Source organism: Acanthochromis polyacanthus, chromosome 5, assembly GCF_021347895.1.
Source record: "Acanthochromis polyacanthus isolate Apoly-LR-REF ecotype Palm Island chromosome 5, KAUST_Apoly_ChrSc, whole genome shotgun sequence".
Classification (NCBI taxonomy): domain Eukaryota; kingdom Metazoa; phylum Chordata; class Actinopteri; family Pomacentridae; genus Acanthochromis; species Acanthochromis polyacanthus.
Window position 1 is genome coordinate 10,363,275 of NC_067117.1, and position 16,868 is coordinate 10,380,142.

Sequence of the window (16,868 nt, forward strand, 5' to 3'; positions counted from 1 at the left end):
GAAACTTTCTGTAAAAATGCCATGTGGTGTTTGCTTATAGGCAGCCATGTTGATTTTAGGCCTGAAAAATGTCAACTATGATACAAAAAGTCCCACAATTATATATTGACTCTAATATATAAATATATATTTACAATATATATGTAGGTATGTGCATGTTTGGAAAAGACCTCTGAACTTGTGATAAAGGATATTTTTTAAACTTTTGAAAATGTCTAAAAAAAAGAGAAAACATACACTGGATGGTACACAGACAATGGATAAAATGTTGAAGCTGAAACATTTTATTTGTAAAAACATCACAGAGGATTGAGTTGGACAATAAACCAACATAAGTAGCAATTATTACAACAAAGCAGGGCCAGTTGAGAGAATATATTTCAGGAAATACTGCTAGTAATTAAAATGAATGCACGAAAAGCTTCATTCAGCCTCCCATAGGTTTCCATGTGAGTTAAATCCAGCAGACTCTCAGCTGTGGCAGCAGTGCCACCTCCTGCTGCCTGCTGAGCTCAGCACTCTGCATATTAGCAGCCTGTCGTGCTGCTGCTGAGAGGATTACACTTCATATTTACTGTACATGCCAGAGGTCTGGGATGTACACACACCATACTGGAAAAAAAAGAGAGAAAAAAAAGAAGACAGCTGCATGCAACAAATCCCCACCATCACAATTACGCACCTCTGCCTCTGTGGTGGCTAAAAAAATGCATGTTTTCTATTTTTAAATGCTTATTTCAGAATATCATCAGTGTTTTGTTTGTTGTTTTTTAAGAGAAAGTGAGGTTTACGCATGCAATAATATATCACTACCACACCAGGAATGCCTTGTTAAACACCAGCTACACATGCACACGGAATTTGCGAGAGAGAAAAAAACATCTGCACGAAAAAAGAAAAAAAAATCGCCAAATTACAGGGACAGAAAATGGGTTAAAAAAACCGGTTCCAGCGCTGCGTTTTCACACCGAACAATCGCTTCGCCTGCAGCACCCAGAAGTGAACAGCAGGCGACCCGGAAGGTTTGAAGTCCGACTGAGAGCGAGCAGAAAGAAGAGTCTAATCCTTTATATATATAACATAATAACAATAAATTAAAAACCATCTCTGCTGCCGCTGGCTCAGGTATGTTCTCCTCTCGATGCTTATTCTCTTTTCTCTTTCCTCTCTCTCGCTGCTGCTCCGCGTCGCTCCGTTTCCAAAAGTTGCAATTAAAAACAACAGCGTTTGCGGCGCGTAAATTATATTTTTAAAAAAACAGAATCGCTTCTTGTTTTTTTCGGGAACCGTGGAAGCTAAAAGCTTCCATAACGCGTCAGTGTGGCCGATCGACGTCTGGATTTATGGCTCAACAGCTGCAGAGCGTTCAAGCGAAGGCATGATGATTGTTGTAGGAAGTGTCAGGGCTTTTTTTTCTCTCCTCTCCTCGAGCCGGGCTATTCAAACCTGCAAATCAAAGTAAACAATCATTCGTACGCTTAATGCAAATATGCCACATGCGGACGCGTCGCGGCGGCGTTCAATTTACCCACCCGCGGGTTTATCTGCTTATAATATTCGGATCTGCAGAATATGGCGTCCAGTGCTTATAAAAATAAGACAGGGCTGCCATTTTTGTTTTCCTTTTGTCTGAAATTTTTTAATAAACTGTCTGAGAATGTGGGAGAGGCGGCGGACAGAGCGAGGCGCTGCGGAGGAGCCTTTTCCAGCTCGCCTTTTCTTCCAAGCTGCTCAGGTTAGGATTGAAAGAATCACCCTCTGGATCTTTTTAATCGTAACTGAGGTTTAATTCAGCTCAGCAGGTACAAAAAAAGGTGAAAAGTTAACCTCAACTTTTTCTTCAGACATGACAGATGTTGAATTTTGAAGCAGATATCACAGTAGTGATGTGTTTAAGGAGTTTTTTTTAGTAGTTTTCTGCCACCTACTAACCATCCGTTTGATTATTGTAGCATCTGACAGGCCAAAAACAAAGCTAATTCTGTTTTTGTAGTGATATTAATAACAGCAATTACTTAATTAATTGCATCTTGCCTGCCTGATGTTCTAGTTACCACTTTCTACCACAAATATCTGTATTATGTATGTCATCAATAAGATCTTCTGCTCAGAAACAGTCCATTTTTAAAACATTTTTAGCTTTTAATATCATTAAATTAACCCATTTCTTACAACCTGACAGCCCCAAAGTGATCATTTTAAGCTGATCTTCTGTTATTTAAGTGACACATGGACCTATAACACACCAACACATATTGTAGTCAAACATTCAATGGACACGGTCAGAGCTCCTTGATATTAAACATCCGCCTTAGTTAATATAACACAGCTCCAGTTTTATATTCATCCATCTAGAAGACTTCAAGACTCATTAGTAAAACCATTTTAAAGGGCAGCTTCTGAGAAAAGACTGTTGCTTTATGTTAAAGATCAGCTTAATTACTTTGTTATGATTATAACTCTCATAAAACAGGACCAAAGCTTAGTTTTATGTGCCGATTGGAGTCTTGAAGGTAACAGTGTCAGAGCTGAGAAAGTCAGACAGTTGAATGAATTGCTCAACGATTAATCACTTTCAAAACGGAACTACGATTTGAACAATACAAGTGGAAATTGGCAAAGGTTGCACTTTATACCTGACCATGAGTTTTGCAAATTTACGCTGTCCTCCTTGTTTGGCAGTCCAGCTTTTGTTTGGTGTCTCATGCATTAATGCTCCATTACATGTTTTAAATCTGTTACACAGTGAATATTGAACTGAAGCTTGACTTTAAATCGTAACATCTGTCAGAAAAGTCAAGTAGATTCAGCCCCAGAGGAATGACAGAAAGCCAGTACCAAATCATTGAACTATTTTGATTATCGCTTCATTATGTCATTTTTAAGCAAAAATACAAATCATTGTCTGGTTCCAGCTGCTTGTACGTGACAGTTTTGTCCTCTTTTTGATGATAAATCTTTGAATGTTCAACTGATGCTGTGGGAAATTATATTTTTCACGATTTTGTGATGTTCTGCGGAATAACTGATAATGAAAATGATTATTGCGTGCAGCTCTAAAGAGTACTGGGCCACTCTCTGGCACACCTGCTGCAGATGTGCTGCTGGATGTACAAATGTTTTTACAACCTCCTGGAAATCACCCTGCAACTTCACGATTACAAGCCGTAACTGAAAAAAGTCCTCAAATAGCTAAAAACAATTCAGTCCTGACTTTACAGGTTGCAAACTTTTAACCTGCTGGCTGGAGGTCTGAGAACACGCAGCACCAAACATGACAACGCACAGGAGCTGTAAGTCACACGGATAAACTCGCCGCCACAGTTTGTTTTCTTAGCGAAACGTGTCACTTCAGAACGTGACACAAAGATGTCCAGCAGCAGTCAAACTCCCTAAACCTGCTCCCTGGAGGCCGAAAAGCTTCCAGGAAGTGAAACTGATCCCCGCTGGCATCATTAGAGAAATATTTTGTGGGGTGTACTGTACGCTCGTACCCCTGGACGTATTGGATTTGTTTCTCTTGGCTCCGAGATGTGGACTGTGCTATGCCTCCGCTAAGCCAAACAGACTTAGGAATGGTGAAGTGTGCCAAAGCATGCAATGCAAAATGTTTTAAAAAGAACTTCATACGGGGTTGAAAAGAGAAGTTATGGAAAGAAAAGTCTTCAGCTCACAACTTGAGCAGTCAGAAACTCTCTGTCTACATTAAAAGTAAGAAAACTTCTGTCCATCTGGTCAAACACGGCCACTTGATCGAGCATTGTGCTTCATTCAAGCCTATGCAGACCTTTTAAAGAGAGTGTTTCCTGCTGTCATCTGGCAGAGATTAAAGACAAATATAAGACGAACTGCTGTTTCACTTACAAATAGTTGTTTCTGTGCAGCATCTTCATTAAAGTTATTCCATGTCTTTCGCTGAATTACTGACCTTTTGGCTTTTGGCTACATCATGTAGCTTCGCTGTTCTCTGAAGTAGGACTTGTGTAAAGTTTGTCCTGTTTCCCATCAGAGTATGGGCCCCGTGTGTCAGGAGAGCGACAGATTAAGATCTGAGCCACATCGCTTTAAACAGCCCTGTTTTCTCTGATAACCGTTTTGGAGGTTTCCCCTCTCTAGCTGCTGGGACCATGTGAGAGCATATCTCTCAGGCAACATGCCCATCATGCAGACATGGTGGCTGAAAATCCTCAGAAAAAGCTACTGGACTCCCTCACGCAATTACCAGTGATGGGAGTGAGGAAACATGATGTTCTTGCGCTGTTGAGAACGCAGGAGAACAAATGCAGAATGTCTTTTTTTTTTTCACAAAAGGCTCTATCACAAGGCTGAGAGAAGTGCTTTCAGATTATCACATCAAACAGTCAGCTGCTGCATGGGTGGAGACGAGTTTTTAACCGCTGTTTTCTGCAATGACAACAGATCCACACATAAAAACACCCTTTTGAGGAATATCTCAAATAATCAGGAATAAATAAGGTAAAATTTTACGGGTCGCAGGTAAAAAAAACAACTATTACTAACAAGGATACTCTTACTTTTTTCCTCTAGTCTTTTGTTTTTTTCTTTGCTAATTACAGTGCGGAACCCCAAACGTTTTAAAAAATCACTCACCTATTTAACCGTTGATGAAGTAAGTGTTGCTTCGTTAAGTTTGACTGCAAACATGTTCACAGTACGTGTTCTGATCAGCCTTTAACTGCTGGACGCACAGAGAAGCTGCTTCATCCTGTTTATGACCCCCTTGTGTGTTTTGTTATTTCAGGATGGCTGAACCTCGCTTTAACAATCCCTATTTTTGGCCTCCACCTCCTGCAATGCCCGGCCAGGTGAGTGACTGTGATATTCACACTTAACTCTGCACATTTTAACACAAAGCCATAGAAATACTTGATTGTACAATTTCTTGGAAAAGGTTTCTGTTTTTTTTTTTTGATCATTTTAATAGTCTAAAGAAATAGTTTCCTGCTTTAAGAAATGCTGAGAGGACATCTGTCTGCAAAATACGAGGCTACAGCCAGCAGATGTTTTAGCTTAGCTTAGCTTAGCGTAAATGCTGAAAACAGGTGGAAACACTTAGCCTGTCTCTGCTTAAGGGAAGCAAAGCTCATCAGCACCTCTGAAGCTTTAACATGTCACATCTTGTTCGTTTGAACTGTACAAAGTGCTACATGTGAAACAGACTGGTTGTACTTTTACAGCGTGGCATCCTCATATGGCCAAGAAATAAAATTCTCTGTAAGAAAGTGGAGAGATGAGAGGATACGTCTTCCTCCTCGCCGTCCACATCAGAGGTGCGACGCATTGTCTTTTCAGGTTGTCCATATGTCCCATTCACCCCAAAATATACATCTCTCTCTCCATGTTTTCTTCACGTTTTGGCACGAATGCTCACTGGAACTTGACTCTTGGTGGTCAGAGGTCACTGTGGATGCACGAAACACGCATTTGGTCATTCACATGGTGATTACGAGAAGATTTCACACCAATGCCTCATAAGATAAACTGATTAAGTGATCATATTTCACATCCTGAAGGTCGCTGTGTTTTTTGGTCATCACTGAGCTTAGAAAAGAAGAAGAGATTTTAACCAAATTTGACAGTTGCTCATTTGGTGACACTGATTCTGGGTGCCCACTTTGAAACTGTGGTGATTGTATAGTTAGTCTGTGCTGCCTAACATGTTTGTCCAAAATCTTCCATAGGTGTTTAATTGGGTTGAGAGGTGGTGACAGCAAAAGCCAAACTACACTGCCCGACCAAATAAAAGTCACACACTCTAGTATTTTGTTGGACCGCCTTTAGCTTTGAGAAAGGCACTCATTCCCTGTGGCATCGTTTCGATAAGCTTCTGCAAACTCACAGCATTTATTTCTGTCCAGAGATGCATTCATTTTCTGCCAAGATCTTATATTGATGATGAAAGAGTCGGACCACTATGCAAAATCTTCTCCAGAGCATCCCAAAGATTCTCAATAGGGCTGAGGTCTGGACTCTGTGGTGGCCAATCCATCTCATGCTCCCTGATCCACTCATTCTGACTGTGAGCCCCATGAATCCTGGCATCGTCATCTTGGAACATGTCCATGCCATCAGGGAAGAAAAACTCCGTTGATGGGAAGACCTGTTCATTCAGTGTATTCAGGTATCAGCTGACCTCATTCTTTGGGAACATAACGTTGCTGAACCTGACCAACCCCAGATCATAACTCTAACCCCCACAGGCTTGTAGGCACTAGCCATGATGAGAGCATCACTTCATCTGCCTCTCTTCTTACCCTGATGCCCCCATCACTTTGGACCAACCACATTTGTTCCTCGAAGACGATTGTTCTCCACTATCCTTCAGGTTGTTATAATGTGTTGGACGGTTCTTAACCTGATTTTAGTAGTTTCAGAAATCTCCTTAGTTGTTTTCTTTGCTTGATGCAGGCCAATAATTTGACCCTTCTGAGACAGATTAACATCCTTTTCATGACCACAGGATATGTCTTCCAACATGGTTGTTTAAGAAATGAGAAGCTCCTCACTGCTTGAGCTACTGTTAAATAAATTGTTGCAGCTGAAATGTATTCATCACTGCAGTAATTATCCAGTGGAAGGCTCTTACCTATTTGCTCAGTTAAATCCAGGTGGCGACTTTTATTTTTTTGCCCAGGCGGTGTACATGACTCGCATCATTATCATAGTGACCCCTTGTGTTGTATGTTGGAGGATGCTGTCATCCAACAGTCAGGATAGACATATGTGATTGTAGCATAAAGGCGATAACTTAGAACAACACCATACTGATTCTGGTGATTCTAAATTGTCTGAAGGTGTGAATGTGAGTGTGTTTGGTTGTGATAGATGGACTCCAACATCCTTGTGACCCTACAGAGGATTAAGCGGTGTATAGATAATGGATGGGGGTATTGATTCTCGAGAATTCATGCTTATCTAAAATCTCAAAGGTCAAGAAGCTGATTCTAGTTAAACAGACTGAACAGAGATGTGACATGTTTTGAGCTTTAAAGGTGCAGATAGACTGTTTTCGTTATCTTTGTACAGAGCCAGACTGTCTCTGTCACCCTTTTTTCAGCGTTTATGCTAGACGAAGCTAAGTTAAGCTGTCTGCTAGCATTGGCTACAGAGTCAGTGTACAAAGGTTAGGATGGTATCAGTCAACCTTTGGAACAGCCTTCCTCTTATAGTCAAATGTTCCTCCTTCACTGACATTTTCAAGAAAAACTAAAAGACCTGCACGTACTTATTTGCCTTTGGCTGCTCTAAATGGTCTCAATATTTCATATTTGTTTTTATTTTAGAATTTTATTCTAGGAAGCTACTATCCGTTTTGCCTGTTTATAGTGTTTTATACTGCTTTGATTTTACAGATTTGATCCTTTCTGATAACATGTAAAGCACTTTGTTAAGAGTCTGCTGCTTCTTGTGGTCCAAACATATATTTGCAGGGTTATTGATTATTGGATTGTTTTTTTTTCAAGAATGCTCCCTATTCAAGCCTATAAAACAAAAGTGAAATTCACAACTCTTTCATCTTTTATTGCCTCCAAAAATCCTTTAAATTAGACGGATCTGAGAAACTTGTGTGATATGTGATGATGTGATGAGGGGCTCAAAAGCAGACATGAGCCAAAAAGCTGGATGGAACCACTGGTGTAAATGCAACAATCAGCTCTTGAACATGTTTTTAATTACGTTTTGGCTACAATGTCAAGTATCAGCCATTGGAGGGAACCATTTCCTCATTAACTGACACCGACTGAACTGATGATGGCTGTTCTCTTGTCACAAACGTTGTTTCCTGGCTGTCAGCTGGATAACCTAGTCTTGATCAATAAAATCAAGGAGCAGCTGATGGCCGAGAAGATCAGATCGCCACATCTGCCCCCTGCTTCAACCCCTTCCCAGCAGCCCTTGCTGGCTCCTCCGAGTCAGACAGAAGGCGGCCAACACGGGATGTCCAAAGCTCAGCAGATGCAGGTTCTCCACAGCCACAGCCCGTCTCAGCCCGACATCGCCCTGCACGCCCGCCCCGCCTCCAGCTCCGTCACAGGTAGACATATCTGACCGTAGGAAGCATAATGAGAAAATATTTGGCCTTAACCGTGAGAGGAAACGACTGTGATGCAGGCTTTTGTTTTGAAAGTGCAGCGAGTTTTCAGTTCTGGTTTGTAGATGATGATAATATATGCAAAGGACCTGCAAGAAGATTCATGCAAAGCTTTGCCAAAAAAACTGAGCGCCTAATAAAGGAAGCTGACCTTTGTTGTAGCACAAGTCCTAAGGTATGTCATCATTGTATTGTTAGTTGCACTGAATATCTCTGAATCTGAGAAAACACTCGAAAAAAGCACATATAAGGCTCCTTTTGCATCCTGTTCATTCATTATAATGAATGAAATATTAACACATTACTGTGTTTGTTCTGCTTGTTCTTGGTTTTACTGTTTTATTGCCTTGACCTTATTACTTTTGCATCATTTTGTTGCATAAAGATTCTTCTCACACAGCGCTGATGCTTTCTTCTTTGTCTTTCTTCTGTAGAAGGTAAAGTGTGTTGCGTGTACATTTTATAAACGTGCATCTTTTTTGGCTTCTTTGTCAGGTCGTATTCTGGGAGATGTAAACTTGAATCTGGATGATAAGGCAGCTATAAAAGCCAGAGGATTATGGGAAGACTGGCATCTGCGTCAACTCATAGATCATCCTTCCAGGACAAACCACGTCTCAGGTAACCACGCAGTTCTCATTATACAGGGATTGTTGTCGCGCTTGTGTGCAGCTGCGGGTTTTAATTCATTGTGATGAACTGGAGGATGTGGACTTACTAGACAGAATCATTTAGATAGTAACATTGCTCTGACCTCATTTCTCTGCCATTAGATTAGTAGAGTTTTAAGGTTCATACTTTGTTTTAGTCAAAGTCTCATGTTTATTTTTTACCTCTGTTTCTGTGTCCTGTAGAGGTCACTGTTTATGAGCTTTAATGTAAACCTGCTGCTGTTCGAGGTCTTCAAGTTCAGGCTATTTCTACCGCTCAGAAATTTATAAATTTCCTATAAAACTTATTTAATTACAGCTTATTGCGCCAATTCAACTTTTATCTGTTTTTTTATGAAACATAAATTATCTAAATTTATTCGGTATTACATGTCTGTCAACCATCTGCAACGAGGACGTGACAGTTTGCCTGAAATGTCCCAGAAATGAATCCTGTATTTCCAGATCATTTCTTATCACAGTTTTAATGTAAACTGACTGATAGCTTATTGATAGTACAGGATGGCTGAAAGGAAACACAAGGACAAGTGTGCTACGATAAGATGTAGATTTAAGTGAAATATAGAGAACAATGTTACTTAATCCTCTGCACCCACCGGTAGGTTGGTTTTAAAAGCACATTATGTTGAAAAATCACCAAAATTACAGTATTCATCAAAACCAACAACGGTAAAAGACAGAAAGAATGTCAGATTTGATGCTTTCTAATAGTCCATGAACCACTCATCTGTGATGTGTGCTTCCATCATGAAAATTAAAAGCTGTAAATACATTTAATCAATAAAATGAGCTTTGTTATTCCTGAAGGCATCCCTCCCTTCAGAGAAGAAATATTTCATCATGGGAGAAAGAGGGTCCCTTAGTACAACTTCACTGATTCAGAGTGACCGTTCCCTCCAAGCAGACAAGTGGATTTTGTTAGCACACTGCCCCCCAGATCAGAATAGAGCCACCAGATCTCCCTTATAGTAGCGGTCAAAGGTTCAGGTTTTGCCTTTATTTTGTCATCTCTCTGTTTGTTATAGAAGTCTGGACCGACATGGATGTGAACTGCAACTGAACTAGTTTGCAGAGGCATAAAATTCCAAGGTGGTAATTCTAGTTTGTGCTGAACTGCAAAGGAAGCTCATTCCAGTCATGTCCTTGTCTTCACTTTCACACCCATCAGGTGTGGCGTTGGCGTCCAGAACAGGCAACCTCAACACCTCAGAGATCATCACCCCCACCACGCCCACCTCGAGCAGCCACAGCCGCCTGGGTGGAGCTCCCACCCCGCACCTCATCTCAGGGTTAGCCTGCAGTCACGGGATGGAGCACGGGAAGAACAACGGGGGCCTCGTGGGGCTCCTCGGCCCTCCTCCCAAAGAGGAGCGAGGGCGTAAGAAGATCAAGGCGGAGAACGGATCCTCTCTTTTGGTGGTTCCCTACCCGATCCTCGCCTCAGGCAACGACCAGTCCTGCGTCACCATTACCGCAAAAGAGGGGAAAACCTACAGGTAAGGAATCTGTGTTTTTATACAGCTGCTCTCGACTTGTAAATGCCAAGTCAATGAAGGAGGCTCTGATTCGTTGCTCATTTTCAAATAAACAGAGGTTCATTAGATGCAGCAGGTTTGATATTGTGTCAGTAAATCTACAGAAGAGAATAAAATAGAACAAAATTTAGCAAAAAGCTGTAACATATAGAAAAGATTTGACAACAGAACAGCATCTTGTATTCCCTCACAGAGCTCAGAGTCTCAGACTGAGGAAATAGAGAATAAGAACAACTCTCTGGATGTTCACATCTTTATCTTTTGACATCACAATACATACACATCACTTAGTCACCTGTTCAGCAACTAACTTAGAAACATAGCAAAGCAGCTAAACGGGCAGCTCTCACAAATGAGTCGAGACAGAAAACGGAGCTAAAAGAGAGTGAAAATGGGTTTGACATTCATCAGGTGTCAACTGCAGATGTACTTTACTGTTGCTCCATAACTGCTGCAAGTGTAAATAAACTATTTCACCATTTACAATGACTGTCTTCTGTTTTTCCATTGTCAAAAAAAGCAATGTTTTTTTTTATCAATACAGCAGATATGTTGCTTATCTAACTATTTCTAAGTTGTGGCATTTCACATGATTTCCTGTGTTCCAGCACCAGTACTTACAGCACCCTCCATAATTACTGGCATCCCCGGTTAAGAAAAAAAAATCAACTTTTATTGCAGAAGCATACTCTCACACTGAAAATTGTTCAAAAATGTATTATAGGAGAAGATTAGGTGCTGTTTTGTTGGAAAAAGGGGGTTGTACAAAGTATTAACATCAGTGGTGCTAATAATTGTGGCACACATGATTTGATGTAAAAGAATTATTTCTTAATGTGTGATTTTTTTTTTTTTCCCCACTGAATAAATGCATTCGAATTAAAGGTTGGATTTTCCTCTTTTTTTCATTTTGGTCCTATATTATTTAGAAAAAAAAAAATTTATTAGAAGCTAAAGAACACATGTTAACCAGGGGTGCCAATAATTATGGAGGGCGCTGTATAGTGTGACATGTGAAAGTGAGCAGATGTGCAAAGTGTAATTCTGCTGGAAAACACACTTCCACATACTTATTTTTACGTGCACAGTAAACGTGTCCATACGCTCGTCTCTCTGTGCAGCTTTTTAACATGTGTCACTGTTTCCTTCGTGCAGGTGTAAAATTTGTCCGCTGACCTTCTTCTCCAAGTCAGACATGCAGATTCACTCCAAAACGCACACAGAGGCGAAGGCTCACAAGTGTCCTCACTGCACCAAGTCCTTTGCAAACGCGTCCTACCTGGCCCAGCACCTGCGCATACACCTGGGCGTCAAACCCTACCGCTGTTCCTACTGTGAGAAATGTTTTCGCCAGCTCTCCCACCTGCAGCAGCACACCAGGTCTGACTTCTGAAACAGCTACAGCGTGTTTGAAACAAATGCTTTTATCGTACTGTTATCTACCAAAACTGTGCATAAGACCACTGGAACTTACTGTTTTAATGATATGCTTCAGTAACGTACACTAGCAGTCAAAAGTTTGGACAAACCTCATTCACTGCTTTTTATTTATTTGTATTATTTTGTGCATTGTAGATTAATACTGAAGAGCAACACTTTTTTGTGTGCAGCATGATTCCAGATGTTTATACTTTGGATGTCTTCAGTATTAATCTACAATGTACAAAATAAATAAGTAAAAACCATTGAATGAGAAGGTGTGCCCAAACCTTTGACTTGTAATGTATATATTTTGCATGATTTGTCTACTTGTAGCAGCACACTGCAAAAAAAAGAAGAAGTTGTTTTTACGGCACAATTCCAGCAGCTGTGGTTGGCAGAATGCCACCGTAAAATTACAGTAAAACATTTTCTACATTTGCGGTAAACAAACAAATTGATGTTGTTGATTTTGGGGTTAAAAAACGTGCTTCATTCCATGTTTTACTGTAAAAAAAACAAAAACAAAAAAAACGTTTTAGCCTTTAAAATTTTGCAAATTTACATGAAAATACTGTATAAAGTGAAATTTGTGTGACCTATTATAAATATTACGGCATGTTTCCATTACCAGCACAACAGTTATAAATATATGTATTTTCAGCAAAAAAAAATTAGGTTAAAGCAGTCATAAATTTTAAAGCATATGTCTGTTATTAACACAAAAGTACGTCAATTTGACCGGGAACAAACTGTACTTTTTACATGGAATAAAAGCAGCAATTGCCATGTTATTTCTTATAAATATTGCAGCATGTTTCCATTACCAGTACAACAATATGTACATTTAACTGGGAAAAACTGTATTCTTTTTGAGAACTAAATGCAAAAATTACAGTATTATTATACATATTACAGCATTTTTCCATTAAAAATTGTGCAGGAGTTGGTAAATTTATTATTTTTTTCAAGGAAAAAAAAATATCTAAAAAAACACACTGTTTACAGAGATTCAGTGTTAGATGAACTCCATCAGATTTTTACTGTCATGGTTTGACAGTTTTTCACTGTAAAATGACCAAACATTTTTACAGTGCAGGAGCTGACATTAAAAGCAAATTGGTCATTTACTTTATTTGTACTTTTTAGCGTTGAATTATTTTTGAGAATTTCGCACTAGAACATGGATGTCAAACATGCGGTCCGCAGGCCAAAACCAGCCGACTAGAGGGTCCAATCCGGTCCGTGGGATGATTTTATAAAGAGTAAAGATTACCGAGAGGATATTAACTGCAGATTGTAAATTTGTAAAACTATAAATTTAAAATAATTTCTAGACAAGTTGTTTTAATCATAAAGTGAAATATTATGTTGCTCATTGTTCTTTTGCTGCTTTGTGTCTTATTTTTGTCACATTTTGTCTTGTTTTTGTTGTTTTTTGTCATTTTCTTGTTTATGTCGTTTTGTTTTCTTTTTGTCACGCTTGAATTTTTTTGTCTTATTTTTCTCATTTTGTGTTTTGCTTTATTCATTGTTTTGTGTTTCGTTTTGTGTAATTTTTAGTCTCGTTTTTGTCGTTTGTCTATTTTTTGGCGCTTTCTAACTTTTTTGCCTAATTTTTTGTCTCTTTTCTGTTTTGTTTCGTGTTGTTTGTCTAATTTTTTGTCGTGTTGTTCTCGTTGTTGTCATTTTGTGTCTCATTTTTAGAATATTTTGTCTTGTTTTTGATATTTTTTGTCTTTTCTTGTCTGACTGTTGTTGTTTTGATCTTGACTAAATGTTTTGTGCCTTTGTAGACACTCTGTGATCTGTAAGTTGTGGTTTGTAAATGATAAACTGAGGCATATTATTGCTGAAATTGAATTTATTTTTCTGAAGAAACTTCAGGTTGTTTGTAATGTTTTCTTCATTAAATGTGTACATTTGAAGAACATACTTTTTTTGCAAAAAAACAAAGGAAACGTTTGGAGTTTTATGGGTTATTATGGGTAATTCAACTGGTCCGACCCACCTAAGATCAAATTGAGCTGAATGTGGCCTTTGAACCCCTGCACTAGAAAATAACTTTGTCACTTGACTCATTCTATTCCCTCACTCGTATCTCATAGAACTGCAGATTTTCATTTTTTTTAACTTGTTGTCTGACCTTTTTCAGCTGTATTCTTTTGTTGTGTTTCAGAATCCACACAGGCGATCGACCGTATAAATGCGCCCATCCAGGATGTGAAAAAGCTTTTACTCAACTTTCTAATCTGCAGGTAAACCTGAGCTGTTTTGTCTCCTCCGTCTCTTTTACCTTTCAGTCCTCCACTGCTCAGTTTCATGACAGACTGCGACTTAATTCCTTTTGCCTTCTGCCTGAAGATCACTTAGTATTTGTATCTTTTTTCCACACTGAAGTCTCACCAGAGGCAGCACAACAAAGACAAGCCCTTCAAATGCTCCAACTGCTACCGTGCCTACTCAGACTCTGCCTCGCTGCAGATCCACCTGTCTGCACACGCCATCAAAAACGCCAAGGCCTACTGCTGCAGCATGTGCGGCCGGGCGTACACCTCAGTGAGTTCAGAATCCAAGTTGAGTCCCATTTTTTAACTGTGAACACGTCTGAAGGTGCTGCTCTTCTCTTGTTGTTTGCAGGAGACGTACCTTATGAAGCACATGTCTAAACACGCGGTGGTGGAACACGTCGTGTCCCATCACTCCCCTCAGCACAGGACAGAGTCTCCCGCCATCCCTATACGGATCTCCCTCATCTGAGCTCCTCGCCCGTTTCCTGCCCTCCCACCACAGACGTTTTCCTGTGATACCGCCGCTCTCGTCCTCTGATGGACCACACGACCCGTAAACAGGTTCCAAAAAATGTGCCAGATTGCCAGTATTTCGTGAAGAGGCGCTCTTTTGACGAGTATATCCTCCTCTCCTTTCTTGCTGACCAGATAGTATTATCGGGGACATCCAAAGATGATTTCTCAGCACTTTCAGGCCTGAACTTTACAGGCCTAAAATTTCTTTTTCTATGTGACTTCATAGAAGAAAAGTATTGCTCCAGGCAGCTACATGGAAAAATCTTTTTGAACTTTTTATGTTCCACGGATTAATTTGTCTTTTTTTATACGGTCCTTTACTTTCTTTACTCAAGTCAAGCAGAACTAGTCTTCCATTAGCTGGATGGCCAAGTTACCATAAAGGTGAATGCTTATATAAAGTGTATTCATGTGTATAGTGCCACTTCATGTTAGTGTTTCATCCATCGTGTGGCCATAAATGCACACATTCATAAGGTTTTAACATTTTTATTGCAGCAGCTTCCTGTTGCCGAGCTCACTCTGACCAGGATGAGTGACTTATAATCAGATGGATGGATGCGTTTTTAATGGTCAAAAAGTATGTTCAAGGCATTCCCTAAGTACAACATTTATTCAGGTGACGGTTTAAAAGTTCTAAATAAGGAGCACTGATGTAAAATGTTTCATACCAAGGCAGTAAATGAACCTCAAACCACTGAATTTTAAACTGTGATGCAGTGAATGTGAGCTTCTGCATTCAATAAAGTGTTACAAGTACAACAAAAACGTGTTTTTAGAAAATCCAGTTAAAGCTGAAAACATATTGATTCACATTCATTTGTCTTGCCAAATACATATTTATGATTGGTACGTTTATTAGTCCATTTGTATTTGATGAGATGCACAAATAAATGAAGTGAAAGACCGAAACCATGTGCAGACTGTCCAGAGAAACGCGAACAATAAGCTTCCTGGAAGGAAAAAACTTTTTGAATATAGTTTTCTCCATTGATTTATGGATGAATATTTTTCCATTTTATATGCATATAGGCCTTAACTTTGTTACAACTCTAGGGTCCATTCTGTTGTTCACTTTACATTTGCCTTTTATGTCATGGCATGATATATACTGTAAATAAACTATATCAACTGTCAACCCATTTTTTAATAAATAGTTCTATAATTTCAGCTTCTTTCTTAGTTTTCCTATAAAAATGTTTGTACATTTTACAGTGGAAAAACTGTCAAGCCATGACAGTAAAAATCTGATGCCGTTTATATATCATTGTATCACTGTAAACGGGTTAATCAGGAGAAATGTTTGTTTTTTTCAGATTTTTTTCTCGAAAAAGAATACATTTACTGACTCCTGCACAGTCTTTAATGGAAAAAGGCCATTACATGTATAACAATACTGCAATTTTTGCATTTAATCCTCAAAAAGAATGCAGTTTTCCCATTTAAATGTACATATTGTTGTACTGGTAATGGAAACATGCTTCAGTATTTACAAGAAATAACATGGCAATTTCTGCATTTATTACATGTACAAAATACAGCATGTTACCGGTCAAATCGACGTACTTTTGTGTTAATAACACACATATGCTTGCTAAAAATACACATATTTAATGTTAAATACACTAAGTGTTGTGCTAATAATGGAAACATGCTGTAATATTTTTAATAGGTCACACAAATTTTATTTTATAAGGTGTTTTCCTGTAAATTTGCAATTTTTTAAAAAGTTAAAGCTTTTTTAACAGTAAAATATAGAATGAAGCACGTTCTTTTAACACTAAATCAACTATGTCCATACGTTTCTTTACCGCAAATAGAAAATGTTTTACTGTAATTTTACGGTAGCATTCTGCCAACCACAGCTGCCGGAATTGCACCGTAAAAACAACTTCTTTTTTTAGAGTGTACGTGCATGTAAACAAAGCAAAGTTTGCTAGAAGGAAATCATGAATTCTTTTACACATAAGATGACTTTGGAATTAAGCAGATGACAGAATTAGTCAAAAAAAAAACCCTGCAGAACAAACTTTGGTTTGATGCAGCGATGACAAAGGAATATGACTTTACTGCAAAATAATGTTAAGACAAAAAAACACAGTTCTTCTGAATAAAATGCCACACTGGTCCAACACCATTTCTCAGCACTGTAACACACGGTGCCACAGGTGTTGGACTGGGTTATCCAACACCTGTGGCACCGTGGCATCAGTTTGCCACCCAAGACTGTGGCCCGGTGCCACAGTCTTGGGTGACTCAGTTCAACAACTGTGGCACTCTGGCACAGGTGTTGGTTCTGGTGATGAGTTGTCCAGAACAGAAT

General features: G+C 39.2%; 1 protein-coding gene and 1 long non-coding RNA gene across 5 annotated transcripts; one reads left to right on the top strand and one right to left on the bottom strand.

Annotated features, from left to right (window-relative positions):
- Window positions 1-261: 261 nt before the first annotated feature.
- LOC110961974 (uncharacterized) lies at window positions 262-1,630 on the bottom strand. The gene is made up of 2 exons (XR_002596401.2): window positions 1,533-1,630; window positions 262-1,446 (listed from the first exon to the last, which is right to left on the bottom strand). It is a non-coding gene; the product is annotated as an uncharacterized LOC110961974 (long non-coding RNA).
- znf362a (zinc finger protein 362a) lies at window positions 924-15,715 on the top strand. 4 transcript variants are annotated; one of them, XM_022209798.2, is made up of 9 exons: window positions 924-1,125; window positions 4,763-4,826; window positions 7,816-8,056; window positions 8,609-8,734; window positions 9,953-10,280; window positions 11,475-11,699; window positions 13,918-13,996; window positions 14,139-14,297; window positions 14,379-15,715. In XM_022209798.2, the coding sequence occupies exons 2-9, from the start codon at window positions 4,764-4,766 to the stop codon at window positions 14,496-14,498; spliced, it is 1,341 nt and encodes a 446-aa protein (XP_022065490.1). In that variant the 5' UTR covers window positions 924-1,125; window position 4,763; the 3' UTR covers window positions 14,499-15,715. The 4 variants fall into 4 exon arrangements, with proteins under 4 accessions (XP_022065490.1, XP_022065492.1, XP_022065491.1 ...); XM_022209800.2 differs by having other exon boundaries at window positions 7,849-8,056; XM_022209799.2 differs by lacking the exon at window positions 924-1,125 and adding an exon at window positions 1,630-1,735.
- The last annotated feature ends 1,153 nt before the right edge of the window (window positions 15,716-16,868 follow it).